General features: G+C 37.1%; 1 protein-coding gene across 1 annotated transcript in view; it reads right to left on the reverse strand.

Annotated features, from left to right (window-relative positions):
• FAP (fibroblast activation protein alpha) overlaps positions 1 to 22,758 on the reverse strand; it is a 90,540-nt gene that overhangs the window by 14,630 nt on the left and 53,152 nt on the right. Inside the window, exons 16-20 of the mRNA XM_072612159.1 lie at positions 22,521 to 22,645; positions 17,287 to 17,334; positions 12,065 to 12,163; positions 11,346 to 11,415; positions 9,695 to 9,889 (exon numbers count right to left, since the gene is read on the reverse strand). Coding sequence (XP_072468260.1) covers positions 9,695 to 9,889; positions 11,346 to 11,415; positions 12,065 to 12,163; positions 17,287 to 17,334; positions 22,521 to 22,645 — 537 coding nt within the window. The remainder of the gene's footprint in view (positions 1 to 9,694; positions 9,890 to 11,345; positions 11,416 to 12,064; positions 12,164 to 17,286; positions 17,335 to 22,520; positions 22,646 to 22,758) is intronic.

Consider the following 22,758-nt stretch of genomic DNA (forward strand, 5'->3'; position numbering starts at 1 on the left):
CAAAAGAATTTCAGGCCCCCTAGTATCTGTATTTCAACTTAATTTGTCATTCAATATAATTTTGATATAGCAGTTTCCTTCATAATCCTATGCATTTTATTTTATGCATTTAAAAACATTATTCTGAGAAGAGATTCATAGGATTCATTGGTCAATGTCAAGAAACAAACATGAAAGGCCTTATTTAAAGGGACCTCATTGCTGAATTGCCAAGTACCTAGTGATGGCATGTGGTCTACACCAACTGTGGTTTAATTCAGTGCTGGTTAGGAAGAAACTTGAGAAAATTCCCAAGAAACAGATGCAGTACCAGAATGAACCTGCAGAAAAGCAATGGCACAGTGTCCATATTCCAACAGAAATAGGCAAAAAGACAGAGGTAATGTAGATAGAGCCATAAAATGTTCTTTATTCATGCCGTTCAGGTTTTTGTTCACTGCCATCTGGGCATAGGGGTGAGTAATTGTGATTTGTTGACTCCGTGAGTTTCTTAAAAGGATTTCAGACACATTCTCCCTTGACTCTAATGCTCACAGTGTGTAGGTTCCAAAGGTGTGGATGACTGGCAAAGTTATCCAAGCAAAGCTGCTATAATCTCTATGCATAAGCAAACAGGATGAGGTACTGTTAGTCACAGCTGTCACCTGGAGCTCTAGGTGCAACTGAGGATTTGGGAGGGAGAAGTAAAGCATCAGTGTCCATGCAAATGCTGTTGCCAGGAAAGCAGAGAAAACAGACAGCAAATTGCTACTTATTTCAACCACTCCTCCATAGCCTGGGCCAGATTCTGTGTTAAGGTGGAAGATGTTAAACGATGGAGGGGAAAAAATTAATATCTTAAATTTTTTTTCTTTGCCGCTGATGCTTGCTTGATGGCCACTTCTGAGATATAAAATGCAATTTATGGCTTTATGATTATCCAGAAGCTAGCAATGAGACTGCCTTAGATGGATGAGAAAAAGCAAATAACAGATGCTACCTGAGAACAGAGGAAATTTTTAATACCCTCCTTCCTTGTTTTATCCTGAAAAGGATGACTCGAACAGGAAATGGTCATGTAATAGTTAACAAGGAAATTAAACAAGAACACATGTGGTAGTAAAAATAAGTCAAAGGGCTATTACACAATCTAAAAGCATTAAGCTCAATAAAATGCGCTCCTGAATTCTTTTTCATCTTCTTTTTTTAGAATGCCAAACAGAAGAGTTTATATTTGATTCTGGAAGTAGCCATTGGAAAATATTGCATGGGAAGTTGGAGGAGGTGGCATAACTAGACCAACACTTTAGGAAAACCATTTTGACAACTGTGTGATGGATGGACTTGAGTAGTCAGAAACCTGAGGCAGGGTTCGTGAGGAGATTTTAGGTGAGGTACTAAGAAAAAATACAAGTGCTCAAGGATCGTAACTCAGGCAGAGTGTCACTCCATAGTCCTTCAAACTGATGGACAAACATGGCTAGTGGCTTAGGTGTATAGTAGGAGGTGTTCTTTAAAAAGAGCCCAGAATTCTGGATCACTATCTTTATATCTGACTCCTGTTATTAGGCAGATTCATAGGGAATCAAGGGGAGGGAAAACATTGGGACAGTCAGTGAGTGGACAGACTGTGATACCCTTCTTCCCCCTCACCCCTATCTCTCCCTGCCATTGTTAACCACAAGGATATTTTGATTATAAAAGTTTGTCAAACTAATTATGATCAGGACAACCTTGTAGACCCTGCATAAAAGAAGGTGACTTAACCAGCTTTTGAGTAAATAGGAACTTTCCACTGTATAGATGGGTCAAACATGGAGTTATCTTTTTCAGCTAGAATCTAGAAAAAAACCCAGTTGTTGCAGGGATCATTAGGAGGCTATTGCAATAGTCCTGCTGAGAAGTCATGAATATGATTCAGAATTTCCTGGATGCAGTAAAAGCAATCTTGAGAGGAAAATCATATCCTTGTTCATGCTTCTTTTGAATCTTGTGTTTGAATGTCACATTTTCTATTTTTCATTAGGAATACTTAGAAGTCTTCTATTTCATTAAATATCCATTCCTCTCCCACCCCCAATTCTTTGCATTATACTCAGTTTTGCTAGGTAAGTTATTCTTGGTTGCAATTCTAGCACTTTTGCATTCTGGAATATCATATTTATTCTTTATGGTGGTAGATACAAAATCTTGTGTGAGCCTGACTATAGCTCCACAGTATTTAAATGGTTTCTTTTTGACTGCTTTAAATATTTTCTCCTTGATCTGGGAACTCTGGAATTTGACTATAATATTCCTGGGATTTTCATTTTGGAATCTCTTTTAAGAGGTGATCAGTGGATTCTTTCAGTTCCTAATTTGCCCTCTGGTTCTAAGAGATATTTGGACAATTTTCCTTTATAATTTCCTGGACTATAATGTTTTTTTTTTTTTGATTATGGCTTTCAGGTAGACTAATAATTCTTAATTATCTCTCCTCAATCTATTTTCAGGTCAATTTGTTTTCCTGTGAGATATATCACATTCTCTTCTATTTTTTTGTTCTTTTGACTTTGTTTCATTATTTCTTGATGTCTCATGGAGGCAATAGTTTTGACTTGCCCAATTCTCATTTTTTGAGGAATTATTTTCTTTAGTGTACTTTTGTACCTCTTTTTCCATTTGGTCAATTCTGATTTTTAAGGAATTATGTTCCTCTGCCTCTTTTACCAAGTTGTTAACGCTCTTTTCATAATTTTCTTGCATTACTCTTATTTCTTCTCTCAATTCTTCCTCTACTTCTCTTATTTGATTCTTAAAATCTCTTTGTTTTGCTCTTTAAAATGATCCTTTCTTTAGCTCTTCCAGGAATTCTTATTGGACTTGTGTCCAATCTGATTTTTTTGTCTAAATGTTCCTTTCATTCTGATGTCTTGGTCTGCTCCCACTCTTGAATCCTAAGGAACTTCAGGATAGATTTTGATTTAGATTACACACATTTATAGCCTCATTGTGTGCAAAGTGTTTGTGGATGATGATGAAGGTAATAGAAACACTACCCCTGTCCTTAAATCTATCAGTCAATAAGCATGAGGATACAAAGAAATTCTATAGACAGTTCCTGCTCTCAGAGAACTAAGGTCTGATGGGAAAGACAACATAAAAACAACTATGTATAAGCAAGATGTATAGAGGATCAATTGCAGATAAGTACTTGGAAAGGATTTTAAAAGCATCGATGATTAGCTTAGTGAAATTAGCAGGTTATTTTAAAAGGGTATGTTTTATCTGGTTCTTGGCCACCACTAGATTCAACTTTTACAATAGTTACTATATAAGAATTCACTTTCCCCTAAACTTGCAAGAACAGATAGCTGCCACAGGGGATAGAGTTGGACCTGGAGTCAGGAAGAAATGAGTTCAAATCCAGCCTCAGCTGTTAGCTATGTGACCCTGGGCAAATCACTTATACTTTGCCTGCCTTGGTTTCTTCATATGTGAAATAGGGATAATGATAACACTTGTTTCTCAGGATGGTTGTGAGGATCAAATGAGATGATATTTGTAAAGTGCTTTGTGAATCGGTTATAAGTGCTAGCTGTTATTTATTATTGTTACTTCTCCTTCTGACTTTACTATTTTTGATAATAACACCTAGTTTCCTATGTTTGAAATCTTGGAATAATTGGTGATTCCTCTTTATCCATTTTGGAAGCTCATTGGTCACTAAGTTCTATCTATTATCTCTTATGTCCCTCTGTTCCCCTTTGCTGCCACTTTAAGACTGTCCTCTTAATGGATCTGCCCAACTTTACCCTCTCTGCCTTCCAATACATCCCTTATGTCACTGCCAGACTAACCTTCCTTATGTGTTCAACTAGTTCTTTTGCTCATCAATCTTCAATGGCTCCCTATTTTCTAGATAGTAATGTGGCTACCCGAAAAATCAAGAGCATCCGCATTCTGGTAGCACCTTACTCTTCCACCTTAGAGAGGCAGCATGTAGTAGCAGAAAGAATATTCACTGGAGTCAGAGGACCTGGGTGCAAATGTTACCAATGTGACATTGCACAAGTTATTAAACATTTTGAGACCTCAGTTTCCTCATGTAAAATGAATGGGTTTGGACTAGATGACCTCTGAGATCCTACCCAGATTTTGCTTTATGATTCTAATTTTATACATATTTCTACCAGCCACATCCTTTATAGTCCATCTAAGCTAGATATGGTTTCCACATATAACAACCTCACATAGTGCTTTGTTTCTACCTCTTTAATACTGTTATCATATATTATTTAAGTATATGCGTATCTGTTCCTTCCTATGCTCCATTCACAATATTCCATCTCCCACCTTTTCAAAAACGGCAGCTGAGCATAGAATATTCGCTTTCTCCTGACCTCTGCACTATAATGGTATCTCTAGTTCCCTTCACGCCTCAACTCAAGTACCACCTCCTCCACAAGGCCTTTCCTGATTCTCCCAATTGTGAGTCCTCTCTCTTAATCTCTGAAATTTCTTTGTTTTTACTTATCTGCTTCCATGCTTTATTCCACTCTCCCTTACCCCCAGTAGAATGTATACTGCCAGAGAACAAGGACTGGTTCATTTTGAAGCTTTGTTTCTTCTTGCTTGGCATGATGCATGGTACTTAATAAATGGTAACTGAAGTGTATTAAATGAATCTGACTACAAACTTTATGAGCACAGGGATCATGCCTTATCTAAACTTGCTGTCTCAGTACAGTAACCTATATGTTGATTCAATTTAAGATGAAAATGGATATGGATTAACATGCTACCTAGGGGAAAAAATCTCTTCACTGACATATTATATAAAAATATCTAAAAATATGTACTCTGTTTTGAAACATTCATTAGGAATTTGACATTGAATTTATGATTTAGAGAGTATTATTGTTCAGTCATTTCAGAAGATTTCTGACTATGACCCAGTTTGTGGTTTCCTTAGCAAAGATTCTGGAGTGGTTTGCCGTTTCTTTCTCCAGCTCATTTTGCAGATGAGGAATTAAGGTAAAGAGGGTTAAGTGACTTGCCCAGGCTCACACAGCTAGTAAGTGTTTGAGGCCAGATTTTGAAGTCAGGATTTTTCCCTTACTCCAGACCCAACACTATATTAACTTTGCTGCCAAGCTGCCACATTTAGCATATCCTGGACTCTAATTTCAGATTTAAGTCCTCCCTGCCTCTCTTTTTTCCCCTAGCCTTCTCACTATATCATATATCCAGTACCATACCCAATATCATTGATGCATAACTTCTGGTAATAGTATTATTTGTTTAGATGAATTTGAAAAGTTCTGAATTGTATCTGGGTATTGAGAGCCAAGGAGGCCATACCCATTATGTTGTTTTGCTAACTTGAACACTATAAAACATATCCTGCTTAGGGCCAGACCATTTATAAATCTTTGTATTCTGATGAAAGTCCTGAAGCAGATGGGCATTAGCTTCCATCATTCTGCTCCTGCCAATCACCTCCCACCCTGTTTTGTTTAAGGATTTTTTTTTTGTGGGGGTGAGAGGTGTGGTATAGTACAAAGGAATATTTATTGTTGCTTGAGCTAATTTTTTTTTATTTTATTAGAATAGTGATAATTTATGGCTGAGCTCTCATTTTGCACAAGATTCAGCAGGACAATTCTGTTCTTAGGGGGGAATTGTAGGGGAGGCAATGGAGGGATTATATAGTGGTGTCTGATTCCCAGACACTCCTCTGGGAGAGTTCAAACTGTGGTTTGAATCCTTCTCAGGATTATCATTATAATTCTATCCTTTTTATTTTTCTTAGTTTCTCAAAGCATCATGTTCCCTGGCTTACCTTTCACCTTTGTGGGGCAATAGCTTTCCAGCAAAAGCAGCATACCACCATCCTGCAGTCTCTACTGTTGCACCAACAACTGTTGCACATATGTTTACAGTAGCTAAGAAAGTTCCTTGATTTCTGTAGTCCTTTAAGTGCTCATGAAAAGAGGCTAATCTAAAAGTTCCGGCAGGGGGAACCAATTCCTGGATATATTCACTATGTACAGTTCTTACATCTAAGCTCTCTGAGGGAAGGGACTCTGTCTTTTGCATCTCTATATCCTCCACTGAGCTTAGCACAGGGCTTTACAATGACCTAATGAACCAATGAAACCTCAATCCTGCCTTCATTTGAAAGGAATTCAACATATAGGTCAATGGTCCCTCAAATACAGTGCCTCAACCTACTCATCTCCCATGATCTTCTCCTCCATTCCACCTCAGATACTCATAGGATGTTAATACCCTTCATCTGGCCACCACCCATAAGTGTTCCACATTCATATTTGAGATCTCTGAATCTCCTTTACTCAATCATAATCTTTTATCTTTCCATTTCTCCTATGGTTTAGCCCTCCCACACCTACTCTTCATCCTTCCTGTGATTTCCCTCAAAGCTGTCCACCAGGTCATTACTCTTGTTCTGCCTACATGTTTTTTCCTTCCTAAATCTCAAACCTTTGGGGACTCAGGTCAGTGCTTTACTATCTTCTACTTTCAGTCCTTGTTTTTTGCTTTTTCTTTATGTCAGTAGCGCTTAACATAGTACTTAACTTGGAACATAGTAAGAACTTAATAAAAATGTCAATGTATCACATGATTGAATGAAGAAATGAAAGAAGAGATGTAATGAATGACATTCAGTTTTTCTGTAGACTCTAGATCAATAAGACTGAGGAAAGCAAAGATATGCAATAACTAAGCCCATCCTACTCTCTTCTGTATATGAATCCCATTATTTAATTGGTGTTGTTATGGTAACCAATGAGATTTGTGCTTTCCTATTTTGTGGTGCTAAAAATGAAAGAGGTTGGATTGAATAGTCTCTAAGGTCCTTGTCAGATCTAGGCTGATGATCTGGTGATCCTCTGTTGATCAGAGGTAACATATTTCACCAAGACCTGTCTGTGGAGTTCACATGTAATATGGCCACGCTAACCAAGGAATGTAAGAAGATGCTAAATATTTCTTGAGCAACTTCATGAGCACTCATTCTCCTTAAATTTGCATGTTTCACTTATAGTAGTAAGTAAATATAAATAAAATAAAATGTGGAATGACCTGTGGTTCAAAGAAGTTTTTCGTATGTAGCTTATTTTGTTCCTGTGGTTGAATGTGTTTCTTTCTTTTTTCTTTTCTTTTTTTTTAAATACTAGGACCACTGCCAAAACAAGTAAGTTTTTAGCTCTACCAACCTTGGGAAAGATCCTATTGAATTACAAATGAGACATAATGTTCATCCTTGTATTTTAATGTAATCCTCAGGATTACAAGACATTTGGAACTTGTAAACCAAAAGTTGGTTTCCATTGCATGATAGAATACAAAAATGTGAACCTCAGTGACAAAAAAGCACGCAATGCACTATGGAATAATGGTTGCAACAAGTTTAATAATGTTAATATCCTTTTTAAAGCCAGGTCTTTAGAGATAGAAAATACTGCCATGCAAGTTTATATTACATAAGAAATCTGAGGTCCAGGTAAATCTAATGGGATTTAGTACCATACCTGTGCATTGGCTGTATTGGTTATCTAATAACTTACCTACCAGTTTACCATTTATTACTCAAGCAAATCTCTATTATTTGATGTATATCATTTATGTGAATATAAATATTTATGAAACTACATCTTTTTGACAGGGCAGAATAAATATAAATTAATGAATCAGGATCTATACTTTTTAATATTAAAGATTATCTTCTTCTGTTTAAATATAAGATATAAGTTATTAGTATCAAATGCAATTTGTATGGAATATATACAGATATGTATACATGTGTACGTGTGTATGAGTATATATATTCCTTTCCTGGCAGCTATTAATGACTTGAAGGACTTCTAACTTAAAAGAAGGGGCAATAAGGTGGTACAGTGAATAGAGCACTGGACCTGTAGTTGGGAAAACCTAACTTCAAGTCTGGCCTCAGCTACTTGCTAGCTGTGCGACCCATGGCAACTGACTTAACCCTGTTTGCCTCAATTTCCTTATCTGCAAAATAAGCAGGAGAAGGAAATGGCAAACCACTTCAGTATCATTGTTAAGAAAACCACAAATGGAATCATGAAGTCAGACACAACTGAAAAAAAAATGACAACTTAAAAGAAAATTCTTAGCAGATCAATGTAAATTAATAAAAATACTTATTAATAATAATAAAGATAGAGACAGGACCTGTGATTTCATTGTTTATATGTAACTCTCAGTTAATTAAATGCCCCTACCAATGGAGGTTAGCACTTTTTGTGTATCTTATAGTCATAGAGAATTGCCTAGAATCCTTAAAAGCTAAGTGACTGGTCCAAGTCCCGTAGCCAGTATATGACTGAAATGAAACTAGATCACAGCTTTTCCTGGTTTTGAGGTCAGCTCTCTATCCACTGATACACTATCTGTGATAACGGCAATACTAATGATGATGATGATGATATAACAATAGTTAATATTTACAAAGCATTTGAAGGTTAGCAAGGCACTTTACATCTGTTATCTCACTTGAGACAGTTTAATTGTTCTTCCTTGCTATATAATTGCTGTTGGTTTTCTGGTGTAAAACCTGTGTGTGATTTATGTGACCAAGACTGAAATTAGCTTAGCTTTGGGAGTTATAATTGCTTACTTTTTCAATAAATATCTCTTGAATGTGGACTATGTCAAAAGGTTCTGTGCTGGGCATTGAAAAGGACACAAAAATGTACTTTTTCAATACTACTTACCCATACATGAAACAATAACATAGGCTCAGAAACTATAGATAAATACCAATACATATTTATGGATGGTGCTTCTGAATAATACTTCTAATGACTATTTTCTTAATATTTCTGACAAAAAAAGGAGACAAAATTATATTTGGGAATGAGTCTGGTTGAGTGAAAATACTAGACTCTGAAGCATAATTTTAAAATTCCTTCTATCTTTCCAAGATTAACTCTTCAGCAATATGTATTTCTTGAAAATATGCTTTCTGAAAACAAAGAGAGAGGTTCAGAAAATATCTGTAAGGCCACGGTGTTCCCTAGAGATAACTGGTTTAACAACAACAATAATCCATCTAAAAGTCTTTAGTGTGGCAGAACTCTGAGGCCATACCTCTACATCCATCCATCCCTCCATCCATCCATCAATCCATCCATCCATCCATCCATCAATCCATCCATCCATCCATCTATCTATCATCTCTCTGTCTATCTATCTATCCATCCATCTATCTATCCATCCATCTATCTATCCATCTTTCCATCTATCCATCTATCTATCTATCTTCCTATCTACTTGTCTATCAGACATAGAATTAGAAACAACTGAAAAGATGTAAGATGTTCTGATTTCCTGTGGACCATCTTTATAATTATAAATAGCCAAATTATAATGATGACAGTTCTGTCATTCATGAGATGACTTTAACAAACTATTGGGAATTCTAGATGATTGCTTCTATCAGAGTAAGATGGATATAGTTTTGATCCTTCCACCAATATAAAACATGGTAAATACTTTTTGGCTATCTTCCCTTGCATCTTTTTTCTAATCCTGGGAAAGAAATGTTCATCATCTTTAAAGTCAGTGGCAGTCTGAGGCTGTTAGAAAAATGGAGGTACCAGGAAGGCCAAAAAGAGGCAATGAAAATCAGTACATAACACTTATTAAGCCTCTACTAATAGGCATATGGCAAAGCACTCACTTTACAGCAGATATTTGATCCTCAACTTCATAAACTCCCAGCTTCCGATACACAGCATACAGCAATTTGTCACCTTGAAAAGCTGTTCCCCGGCCATCCACCAAGGCAACAATGATGTCTTCTTTACTTGCAAGGTATGTTATCCAGCTAACTGAAAATAAAGGTCTCACACTCTGACTGCAAGGACCACCATACCTAAAGAAAATGGTAAGATTAATTTTTTTCTGTTTATTTTGATTTTTATCACTGAAATCTACTCCCTTATAATATATATCACACAGTATACTTTATAGTGAAAAATATAATTTCGCTAGAGATTAAAAGTAAAATTATATTCGAAATGAAACAATTAAAATGAAGACCACACTTTTGCTAAGTGCTCAAAAATGGAAACCCTTTGAGCACACTCTCCAAAAAGAATTGGAGAAGCCTATGGGGTTAACATGTCAGGAGAAAATATATAGTTGTTAGAACTATCTTTTTGCCATCTGTTTCTTTCTGAAATATGCATTTAAAAATATGGTGTCTTAAGGATACTGTGTACAGGTCAGAAATAATTTGGAGTATGTATGATTCTTCTGGATGTCATCCATTTCTAGTCTCCACAGTTTAATAATTTCATAAGACTTATATATGAAAGGCACCCAAGAGGTTGTCTAGTTCAATTCCTTCATTTTACAAACTTATGAACTTAAAGATACAAAGACATAAAGGACCTTTTCTGGTGTTACATAGTTAATAATTGACTGAATCAGGATTTGAACCTAGGATTGGAACCCATCTCATTTCAGACCCAGTGCTCTTTGTGTTAGAAAAGAGTGCTTCTCAAACCACACCATTCAAAAGGCTAATATTGAGACTTCCAATATTTTCAGTGGAAACTTTTTTTGGTAAAGGTAGTGTGATCTACCCATCAAGTTCAGCAGTGGAAATGGAAACAAGTCCATCTTAAAATCACAAAGTCTAATCCATTCATTTTTAATAGATATACTCTATTTGTAGGGTCAATGTAAGACAGTGGATGCAAAGTCAGAAAGATCTGCATTTAAGTCTTGATTCTGACATGTCCTAGTCAGCTATGTGACCTTGGGAAAGTTGTTGTTTTTGAGTCATTTCAGTCATATCTTTGTGAACTCATTTGGGACTTTCTTGGCAAAGATACTGGAGTGATTTATCACTTCCTTCTCTAGTTCATTTTACAGATGAGAAAACTGAGGCAAAGAGAGTTGAGTGACTTGCCCAGGGTCACACAACTAATAAATGTCTGAGGCTGGATTTGAACTCAGGAAGATGAGTCTTCCTGACTCCAGGTCCATCACTCTATCCACTGTACCACCCAGTTGCCCCTTGGGCAGCCTTTAAATGTTCTAGAAAGCTCTATAAAATGATAAATGGCAGAAAAAGTGCAGACTTGCCTTGGTATAGGATGTTTCCTCACTTAGGAGTCCCCTATACTCATAAAATCACACTTCTAACCTCCACCCCTGAACTTTATTTGCTCTGATTTGTGGAAGAATTAAGATAAATCTCTAAAAACAGGATGAACACATGCAGCTAACAAGAAGAGTTTATTCATTTTCATCAAAGGAAAACCTTCAATCAAAAGATTTACAACACTGAAATTTCTCCAACAAAATAAAGTGCTACATACACCTGAATTAGTAAAGGATACTTCTTTGATCTGTCAAATTGAGGTGGAAGAAGCATCTTGTACCACAAAGCTGAAAAAAGAAGAAAAGTTTCTTTGTAAATTACTCGAGACATTTTTATGGTAATGAGTTATAATAATAGCCAGCATTTATATAGTGTTTTATGGTTTGCAAAGTGCTACATGTTATCTCATTTTATCCTTACAACAACTCTGGGAGGTAGATACTGTTGCTATCCCCATTTTACAGAGAAGAAAACTGAGGCAGAAAGAGGCTCAGAGTCACACCACTAATGAAGTGTTGGAAGTAGACTCTGAACTCATCTTCTTGCCTGCAGGTTTAGCACTCACTCTATCCACCTAGGTCCTTAATATAGGGCACTGGAATTAATGCCTACTCTAGGGGCATATCAAGTAAAATTAAAATCAAGGAAACTTATTAAAATAGCCAATAATAAAAAAATGGTAACAAAAAGTTGGAGCTCTAGAAGAATGTACTATCAGTTTTTAACTTAAATGTTGAATTCTATTCCATTCAATTGGTTAATGCTTAGAGATGATGAGTAAATCTCTCAAGGTTGTCAGGCAGTGATTCCTTAGAGTGCACTGAGCATTCTAAACTGTGCATCTCTTCCATTACAGCTAAAAAAAAAGAAAAGGCAAGCAATGACCATGCAAACAATAGAGGTGAATAGGTGCATTAACATTTTTAAAAGTCTTACTAATTCCATCCACTTCAAGTTTGTTAATTTCTTCTTTGGGCATTTGTATATCTTGCAGCGCTGTCTCTAAATCTTTATTTTCTTCAAGTATTTTAATTTCTTTGGGAAAAAATAAAAATGTTAATTATGACTAACTTTATCCATGAAGAAAACAATTCCCTTTCCTTGAATTCAGGCCCACTCTTTGGATTTACAGTATGCTAAGAATTGAAAGTGGTTGAGGACTTGCATGATGACAAGACAATGCTGAAGAACTCAGATCTCTGCACCTGCCCAACTATTCCAAAATAGACTTTTATTCATTTATGTACATTTCAGGTGGGGAAGAACCAACTGTACTGCTTCTTGGATTTTTTTTTTTTAGTGGGTGTGGGGTGTGTGGATTTCCACCTGTTTGTCTGGCATCCTAAGGACATGAACTGACTGTAGTTTCTCCTTCTGTCCACTAAAAAAGAAATGTACTGGAAATCAAATTCTTCTGCATATTAAACTTCAGGAACTTGCAAAAATCCCCTCTGTGCTTACTATAAGGTTTAACAGTCAGTCAATAAGCATTTATAAAATGCTTTACTATCATACTGTGGCTTTTATAAATTTTATGCTTTACTCAATCTTTGTGTGTTGAAGTCACACTAGGCTCTCAAAGGTTATCCAAGCAGGGAGCAAATTCTGATAAGTCTTACCAAACAGGAAAGGCTTCAAGTATAAATCAAGTAGCAGATGTGGTTGCCTGTCCCCCAAGGACCAACTCTTCAAGTGTCCAAGAGGCACCTCAGCATTAGGGTAGTTACTAGGGGATGAATTTTTCCAGCCATAGCTATTCAATAAGTGATCTACTAAAACCTGGAAAGATTTGGTCTGACCCAGTGAGAGGAGTATTCACATTGGTGAAATCGGAGAACCTTCAGATTGGATGTTAAAATATTTAAGTAGAGCTAACTTCTATCTGCAAGATGTTTCTTTAAAGACATCTTTCTTACAAGTTCTATTTCTTGGCAAAAATTGCTACAGACTTCCTTTCTGTCTTTGATCTTAAAGAATCTAAAAAAGAGGCACTTGTTCCACCAGAGATCATTTATGTTTTACTCTTTTGAGCTTTGAAACAGAATAAATCCGTTGACCTATTGCAGGCCTGTGAAGTTGGAATACATACATGAGTACCCAGCAATAGATGGCCTCTTCTGAACTATAACAGCCACCCTAGGCTTTCTAGGGAAGCTGTTTATGCAGAGTTAGCCACATTTTCTAAATGGGGGTCTGGATGACTCATGGAAAATGGCAATTGACACAAGAGAAGAACATCCTGTAGGCTTTTGTTTTTGTGCTGTTTCTTTTTTTAAAATTCCCTTTGAGGATTAGGAACTGGAGGAGTATTTGCAACTACATCTAAGTTTGCCAAAAGGCTTCCATTATAGCCCTCAGTTTTCGTATACTTCAAACATTCTGATAAAATAGCCCTTTTTGGCTAAAACATGCAATACGTAATCTTACCCCAAATGCGAATACTGTAGGGGTGGTTTGCACAAAAATCCATTGAGATATTTGAAATAAACTTAAGATTTGGAGGTAGAATTGTGGGTAATTTAAAAATAATTAAACTTCTGGATTTTAAACTTCAGAGTTAGTTAAACCAACCAAGAAAATGACATCAGTGTGATTCCAAGAGTTATTATTTGAGAATGGGCTATATAACCTAGAAAGGAGTGTGAATTCACAATTTTAACACACAAGTTCTAAATTTTCATTCCCCTCAACATGACTTCTGTACATGGAGTTGCCATTGGCTCAAAAGGCATACTGGGTACAGAAGGCATATGGGATGTTGAAAAGAATGATAATCTCTACAACTTTGGCCTCAAAAACAAACAAGAAAATTATACGCAGACACCTATATTTATGCTGTAACCCACACTGCACATATGTGAAATTTTGAATCACTGGTTAGACTTCAAAATAAGTCCTAAACTCCTTGGTTTATGCAGTACAGCTTAGTAAATGATGCCACAAAAATGATAACTGAGGCATTATGGAATTTTTATAGTTTAAAGTAAATACTTCAAGCCAGTTTTGAAGTTCATTCTTGCATTTAATAAAATGGAAAAGGTAAAGTCCACATGGCTTTTGTCTCTTTGTTTTCCTCTAGAGAAGAACACAGGACTTTAGTTCCCTTTGTATCTGGTACTGGCTTAAAAATATAACCTTGAAGATGAGAGTGTAAATTCTGTCTTCTTCCTTTTTTTTGGCTTATATTTTTATAGGTAAGTGCCAAAGAGCATGCCCCCTGGGAAACTATGACTTTGATTTCTTTTCACTCATCGATCAGGAAGTATTTGCCAGGCACTGTGCTGGGCAATGGGCATATAAAGACAAAGAGTGAAATCATCCCTTCTCCCATGGAGTTTACATTCAAATGGAGAAGACAAATTAAGAAGCATGAATGTGTGTCTTATATATGGATATATCCTAGATAAAAAGTGAATAGACACAAATGTCCCTTCTAGACATCTCTACCTACTGTTGACTACATTTTGAGTTAGATTCAATTGTAATTTTACTTAGTTTCTGTAGTCTAGTATGGGTTCTGTATGGATGCCAACCAGATGAGGCTTCCTTTATGGGAAGTAAGAACATCTGGGACAGCTGTGAACGACTTTAAGGGACATATAGAGGAACTCCTCTGTTTGACTGATACTGGGATTGGGGCTCATATATTGAGGCTTAGCACAGCACTTAACACAGAGTCTGGAACACAGTAGGCAGTTAAGAAATGAATACTGACTGACTAACTGATCACATCTAACTTTGTTATGTTGTGCTTTTCTAGTGCGTAGTTATTGTGTTTCAGAGTAAATAATTTGGATTACAGTATTTTAAAATTTGTATAATAATGATCTATGTAATAAAAGATTACATTTCAGCCTGATGAACCCTGATAAGTGAGATTATTTGACCTTTGATTTAATTTAATAAGCTTTTAGGAAGCCCAGTGCTGTGTGCCAGGCACCTATGCTAGCAACTAAATTGTACCCGATGCTAATACTTCTTGACCCTCTTTTCCTCATCCCCCTAAAACCTAGCTTTCACCCTTATTACTCTCCTAAAACTACTTCTTCAAAGTCTCCAGGTTATAGGATTCTAGATTTAGAGCTCAAAAGGGAACATTGAAGCCTTCTTTTGCAGATGAGCAAACTACAACCCAAAGAAACGAAATTGTTTGCCTAGGGTTGTGCAAGCGAGTGTCAGAGAAAAAATTTGAACCAGGCTTTATCTCAATAGCTTTTTTTTTCAGTCTCCATCTTGACTTCTTTGCACCATCTGAAACTATTACCTCCCTCCTCCCCCTGTCCATTTCATAATTAGTTCATCCCTTGGTTTCAGAGGAAACATACTATATTGATTCTTCTCTGGCTTCTCTTTCTCTTTCCTCATCTTTGGCAAATGTTCCCCCCAGGGAATCCTTGGACCTCTTCTCCTCACTTTCTATACTTTTTCCCTCACCAGTATCATTGTCATACCTTTTCACATTTTCAAGTCCTACCTTTAGGCAGATGATTCCTGAGTCTACATGTGAGAGGAGGGGAAGTCCTTTAGTGTAGTTTTAAGGTTAGATAGCTTAAAACTACATGAAGATTTTCAGGACACCCTGTATTTCCTGGATTGGTCTCTCTTCTGTGTCCCAGAATTCCTGCTGCCTTTAGGACATCTTTATATAAGTTACCTGAATGTCCCACCAGCACCTCAAGGTGTATAGATCCAAATCAGTATCTTCTTAAGACCTTCAGACATCATGCCCAGGAGGTACACAGTGTCTGGGAGTAGTAAGCACTTCATAAATGCTTACTGATTGTTTTGTTTCAACCTTAGAAGCTTGGAACCATACTTCTTTACCCTTCCTGGACACTGTCAATTGATGTGTAACATTTCTCCCTCTTAGAATATAAACTTCTTGAGGGCAGGGTTGGGTTTGGGTTTTTCTTTTTTTGGTGGGTTTTTTTTTTGGTTTTACATTTGTATCCTCAGAGTTTAGCACATAGTGCCTGGCATATAATATGTACTTAGTTAATACTATTTCTTTCATTCTTTCCCCTCAACCTGCTCTTCTTTCTGACTTAGCCATTTCTCTCTGTAGCACTAGGGTTCACCTAGATTCCTATTGTTCCAACCTCAGTGTTATGTTCCAATCCTCTCTCTCCCTTCCATCTCACATACCATCAGTCACAAAGTCCTACTGATTGCACCTCACTATCTCTTATATCTATCCTCCTCCTCCTCCTCTCTCTTTCCATTGTCATCATATGAATATCATCTTATTTTCATAACATCATAGATTTCAAGAGCTAGAAGGAACTTTAGAGACCACCCATTTCAACCGCTTATTTTACATATCTCTAAGTGATCTGAAAATTGACAAGGGCAGTAAGCAGAGATGGAATTTGAGCCCAGGTCCTATCTCCAAATCTAGCACTTTTTTCCATTATACCACACGGTCTCTGACTGTGTAATTGCACTGACTTCCTAACAGATAGATCTTCCTACTCCTCCTCCTCTCCAATCCACCCTTCATAATGCTGCCACACTAATCTATGTAGACCAATCTGGTCACACCGCTCATCTGCTCAGAAATCTTGAAAGCTCCCTATTTCCTATTGTTTTTTCATTTTGGACTCTTTGGTTGAAATTTAAGGTCCCTAATACTCTGTCACCATCCTACTTTTCCAGCCTTATCTCACATTATTTCTCCCTGTGCACTCTGTAGTCTGGCCTACCTTTTTTTAGACTTTTTGCCTGCTGATCACACCTTGAATTGTCCTGTCTCTCTGCATTGTTCCCCAAATGTTGACTATCTCTTTTTGCTAAAAAGAATTCCTACTCAGGCTAGTTCAAGTCTAGTTCAAAGGTCACATTCTCCATGACACTTTCCTTGATTCCCCCATCAGTGACATCCTTTTCTCTTGTCCCTTTCAAAGGACTTTGCAATTCTGAATTTCATTGATCAAGTAGCACTTCACATTTGTGTTTGTTTCTACCTTTAACCAATCTGTAACCTTTAGGAAGTCAGAAATTATATTTTATCTAAACTTTGACTTTCCCCTGCCCCATAGCACAGTGTTCGGCATAGAATAGGTGCTTAATGAAAAGAAAACCTTGGACTATTGCATTTTGCAACAGGATATGTCAACTATAAACTCAAGGGAAATAATAGAATATGTAAAATGAAGTACCTTGATCACTGTGGCCATCATACAGGGTAGAAATAGGAACACCAGGGCCTGCATGCAGAATTAAAAACAAAGACAAGATTTATATTTAAAACATTGCTCAATTTTAAACAAAAAAATTGATATTTAGAGATAACTTTGGTTTGTCTCAGGGTGGCATGCATCCTTTCATTTTGCAGTTTTTTTTCCTGTAGAGAGGTAAACATCACCTTTAAAAATACATTTAAGCAACACATGAGATCAGAGCTCCATCAAAGAAAAAGATTGAGAGAAAAGTAGCTTTTCCTACACTTCCCAATAGTATTTCTTAAGAGTTAAGGTGCTGTTACTAAGGTGACCCTAGAAGTAAAAATGTCAAATGGGTTCTGGGAAGGTGTCTTATCACATTGGTTAAGATGAATGGTTTTTATGTGGTGACACTAACATGAAATAATCTTCAAAACAGTGCTCGGGATGGGTTTTCGTTCTGGAACACTTTCTTCTCTGCCTAGCTGATTAATTTCTGTGAGTCCAGCTCGTCTTTTTTTCTTTAATGTAAAGATAAAATTCAGAAAGGAATCTAAACTTTTCCCACTCAGATATGTCAACTTCTCACATTGAGGTTGTAACTCTGTAAACTAGATTGTAAGTTTTTAGCCAAGTTCATTGTTGATGTATAAATTCTGAGGTTAATGATATACCACTTTCATATACTGTACAATAAAATAGTATGTGAGTAGCAAGTTCATTGGATAAATATTTTCAGATGAGCATGGGTTAAATGCCAATAAAAGTCTATTTGGGATTCATGAAAGAGGCATCTATGAAGTATACAGGATTTTTCTTAATGTATTTTTATGGCCTTCTTCCTCTTAAAATGATGAACTGAAATAGATTGTTATTTTTTTTCTTGCTAATCAAGTCATAAAGAAGAGAGGGAAATAAGTTGCCTCCTAGAACCTAGGCAATCATTTTCATTCTGCAGATTATACGTTATACCTTCAGATTATAAGCGAGGGGCAAGATTTCATAAAACCGCTGAGGGTGGGACTTTGAGCCACTAGCCTCTTAAGTTCTCTCAGGGTCCTTTAGGCCCTTGATAACGAGCCAGAATAATAGCTGACATTCATGTAGAAATTTAAGATGTCTATCTATTATCGCAGGTGATTCTCACAACAAATTTGTGAGATGATAGCTATTACTATCCCCAAACAACCTTGTTAGCTAGAGGCTATTTTTACCAATGCAGAAGCCAAAGCTAAAAGAGAAGGTGAGTGGTTTATTAGTAAAATATCTGAACCTCGGTCTACCTGTCTTCACTTCTGGTACTCTAGTGAACAAAGAGGGCAGCTTCTCCTGAGAGACTCCATCTGTAGGTGTAGCCACAATGGTACCACTCTTCCACTCACAGATCTTAAAGGACCTCTCTCTTTACAATGTCCTAGGGCTGTTAGGACCTAATTGTTTTTAGTAAGTACGGTAGTCAGCTGGCATTTATTAAGTGCCTACTACTCTGCTGCACTAAGTCCTGGACACAAAGTAAGACAAAAACAAAACAAATGTGGTCTCTGCTCCCAGAGAGCTTACAGTACCATGTTGGAACTAACAAGAATGATAATAGTTAACATTTATATAGCACTCTAAGGATACTTAATATCATATTATCATTATATTAAGGATGCTTAATATTATATTATCAATATTATCTCATTTTATCCTTCACAACAAACTTTGGATGTAGGTAGGTGCTATTATTAGATCCATTTTACAGAAGAGGAAACTGAGACTGAAGGAGATTAGGTGACTTGCCTAGGGTCACACAGCCAGTAAGGGTCTAAGGGTAGATTTGAACTCTGGTCCTTCTGACTCCAGGTCCAGAGTTCTATGCAATGTGCCACTGACCTGTCCTAACAGTTAGAATTAATTATTAGTGTGATTTGCCAACATACTTGCATCCTTCAATTAGGATTTCTTTTCACTGATCTTTGTGAACAGGTAAAAGTTACAAGTTTAGTGATTCTTAGATCTTCTTCCAGTCCTACATGGGTTTTTCCTACACTGGCACAGTGAATCATTTTACTGTATTTGCAAAAACACCAGATGAGGTGGTGCTTTCCACATGGTTCATTTTTTTTGCCAAATATAAAATTACCATACTGAACAGGAAGCGTGGGTAGTGGTAAGAGCACTGAGCTAGGACCGCTGGGTTCTAGTCCTGGATTTGTTACTAACTTGCTATGTGGCCTTGGGCTGAAGTTTTCTTAGCTATAAAAAGGTAATTAATGAGACTTGCCTTACCTACCTCACATAGTTGTTCTAATGATAAGAAATAATAGATATGAAGATGAACTAAAAAAGGAGTAATATAAAAATGCGTTATAATATATGTAGATATGGTCTAGATGTTCCATTTTCTAAGATTTTTCAAACATGGTACAAATGGAAAAATAATTATCCCAGGAGTCAGGAGACTGGGATTCCAATCTAATCTAATCTGTCACTGACTAGTTGAGTGACCATGACCATGTTGGTTCACTTGTCTTGGACTAATTTTCCTTATCTCAGAAATGAGGGAGTGGGGCTAGATGACATCTGTCATCTCTTGTAGCTCTAAAAGCTACAAGAGTCTGTGAATTATAATATTTAGCACGTAAAGAGTTTACAGGTAAAAAGAACTTATTTGTACCTTATCTGATCTGATCTTTCTAAAAATCTCACAGATGAGGAAAACTGAGGTTCATCAAGCTTCAGGAGACTTGGCCGTGCTCGTATTAGTTGGGATTTGAACCCAGGCTTTTCTAGCACCAAGATTAGCACTCTGGACCACTGCCCTGTTTTACTAAATTCCACAAAAGGAGGCACTACTTTCAGGATGTTAGACATAAGGTAGGACAGGTGAATAATGTATGCCTTGAGAGATCATAGTATATTGGACATAGTTTTGAATAGCCTGGGTCTAATGTCCAGAGTATTTTAAAAAGTAGTTATTTTATGAAAATGTCTCATACAAATTGGCATATTCTGTCACGCTGAAGGGAATATTTTGGGCAGGATTTTTATTTACTCTCATGTCAAAATGGTCTTTAAACTTATTGTATGAGACTCTTTTCTGGCTTAGCTATGTGACAGGTAGGGTCACATTCCAATTTAGTAATGGCTTCATCCCATACTGTGCGACTCAGTTACATAGACCTTTTCTCTACTTCTCAGAAATGCCTGCCCACCTTCTCTGTGTGTGTGGTTTTGTTTTTGTGTGTTTGTTTGTTTTGGCGAGGCAATCAGGGTTAAGTGACTTGTCTGTGGTCACACAGTTAGTAAGCGTCAAACGTCTGAAGCCAGATTTGAACTCAGGTCCTCCTGATTGCATCTCCCTTTGTGCTGGTTATGTCATATGCCTCTCTTTTCACTTCTGCCTCCTATCTTCCAGTACGACCCTGCTCAAGCAGCATCTTTTACACAAAGCTTTTCTTGACGTCTTTTTTCTTTTTTGGTTTCCCTTTCATTTGATTTATTATTAGCAGAAAATTGTCTTAGTTTCTACTGTAACAAACCATAATGACCTTAGATGAATCAATCGTACTCTCGTGTGGGCTGAGGAAAAGGGTGTCGGGGCACCCCTATATATCGTGGTCCTTATTTAATTCCCCCCTCTGCACACAGTTCCTTTGTCCCTCTTGTCCACTGAACCCTCTGCTTCCCATCACCTGTGTTCACAGCAACCTGCAACCTCAGATCTCCACAGATGGTTATCTGGACAAAATGACCTCAACAACACACCCTGGCCCAGGCCTGGGTAGAGGACCCCTGGGGTTTGGTTGAGAGGCCCCCTAAGCTCAGCCACCTCACCCTACAGCACATGGGGCAGGGATTGGGAAGGAGGGAGGGACAAAGGCTAGTGCCCACCCTCCCTAACTCCCTGGGACTTAACTACATTCTATATGTTTTTATTTATTCTTTATAGTTTTCTCCCTACCACCTAGCACCTTACCTGACACATAGTAGGCACTTATTAGACACTTGCTGATGGATTGACCCTGGGAACTAGGGCAAACCCAGTGGTCCCTTGAGTAAAGGCAAGATTCTCAATCAATCCTGTGGTTCCATTTTTTACACCTCTGGGAGAAACTCCCTGTTCTATTTTTTTGGTTTCCTTATTAAGGGAACAGGGAGAATGGAGTAAGTAAGCATTTATATAATGCCTGCTGTATGCCAGGCAGTGTGCTAAAAACTTTAAAAACATTATCTTGTTTGATCCTCACAACTCTAGGAGATAGGTGCTATTATTTTTCTCATTTTACAGTTGAGAAAACTGAGGCAAACAGAGGTTAGATGACTTGCCCAGGGTTACAAGTTAGTTAGTGTCTGAGGCTAGATTTGAACTCAGATTTTCCTGACTTGAGACTCAATAAACTATCTAATGTACCATCCTTTATGGCCCTTAGCAACTTTTAGGTCCACGCAAAGAGACCTAATATAGATAAATTCAAGGAGAAACAATTGGAGGGTTAGAGAATCCCCAGCAGTCAGTTTGGGAGTTCACTAGACGCTTGTTGTGTCATGTGAATTCCCAATCTGTTTTTCGAATCTTGTAGCATCTAAGTTCATAGGGTATCCCTTTATGGGTTTTGTGACATGTTTCTTTGCTTGTCAAACAACCTATTAGTGATGTGTGAATAAAATATTTCAGGCCAGAAAATGTTATATGTCAGGAAAATATTGATATAATGTAGACACATCCTATGCCATCAGGTTGCTGTGAGTCGTCTGGTCGAAGGAGTAGTTTCTCTGTTGGAAATCCAAACAAGTAATCTCTTACAGGTACAGTTAAAATATGCACAGACACACATGTAAGACTAGAAGGTATCTCAGCACTTGCAAGGTCACAGTTTTATCTTCCAATTGTAGGCAATCTGGTAACAGAACAATCCAAGAAAGATGTTTGTTCTAGAACAGGAGTTCTTAACCTATTCTGGGCCATGATTTTCTGTAGCAGTCTAGTGAAACCTAAGAACCTCTTCTTAGAACGATGATTTTAAGTGCATAAAATAAACATATAGAAGAAAAGGAAACCAATTATATCAAAATGCTGTTAAGAAAATATCTTAAGTTTTAAATTCAGTAAAGATCCCCTGTCTAGAGGTTTGGAAAGAAAGAGCTTCAATTCCTTCCCTGGGTAACCCAAATCCAGTAGCCATTCCATCAGGAAATTCTTTTTACATAGGGTCATTCCCATTGGCTTTGCCAGTTACTTTACATACCATAGCACATAAGTGAATAGTACTTAGCGAAGTTGCTGAAACTTGCTGAATAGTATTGGCATCTTTCTTTCCTTAGAACACAAGTGAGGCACTGTTTCCTTGGAGGATAGCTTCCAATGCTAATTCTAGGAGGAAATTAAAATAACATGAAACTAAAGTTTTTCAATTGTTTTTATCCAAATGTATTGCATCATGTAAAGGACCTAATTTAAATATCAAGACACCAAACCCACTCCAT

The sequence above is a fragment of the Notamacropus eugenii genome, chromosome 5 (genome assembly GCF_028372415.1).
Source record: "Notamacropus eugenii isolate mMacEug1 chromosome 5, mMacEug1.pri_v2, whole genome shotgun sequence".
Taxonomy (NCBI): domain Eukaryota; kingdom Metazoa; phylum Chordata; class Mammalia; order Diprotodontia; family Macropodidae; genus Notamacropus; species Notamacropus eugenii.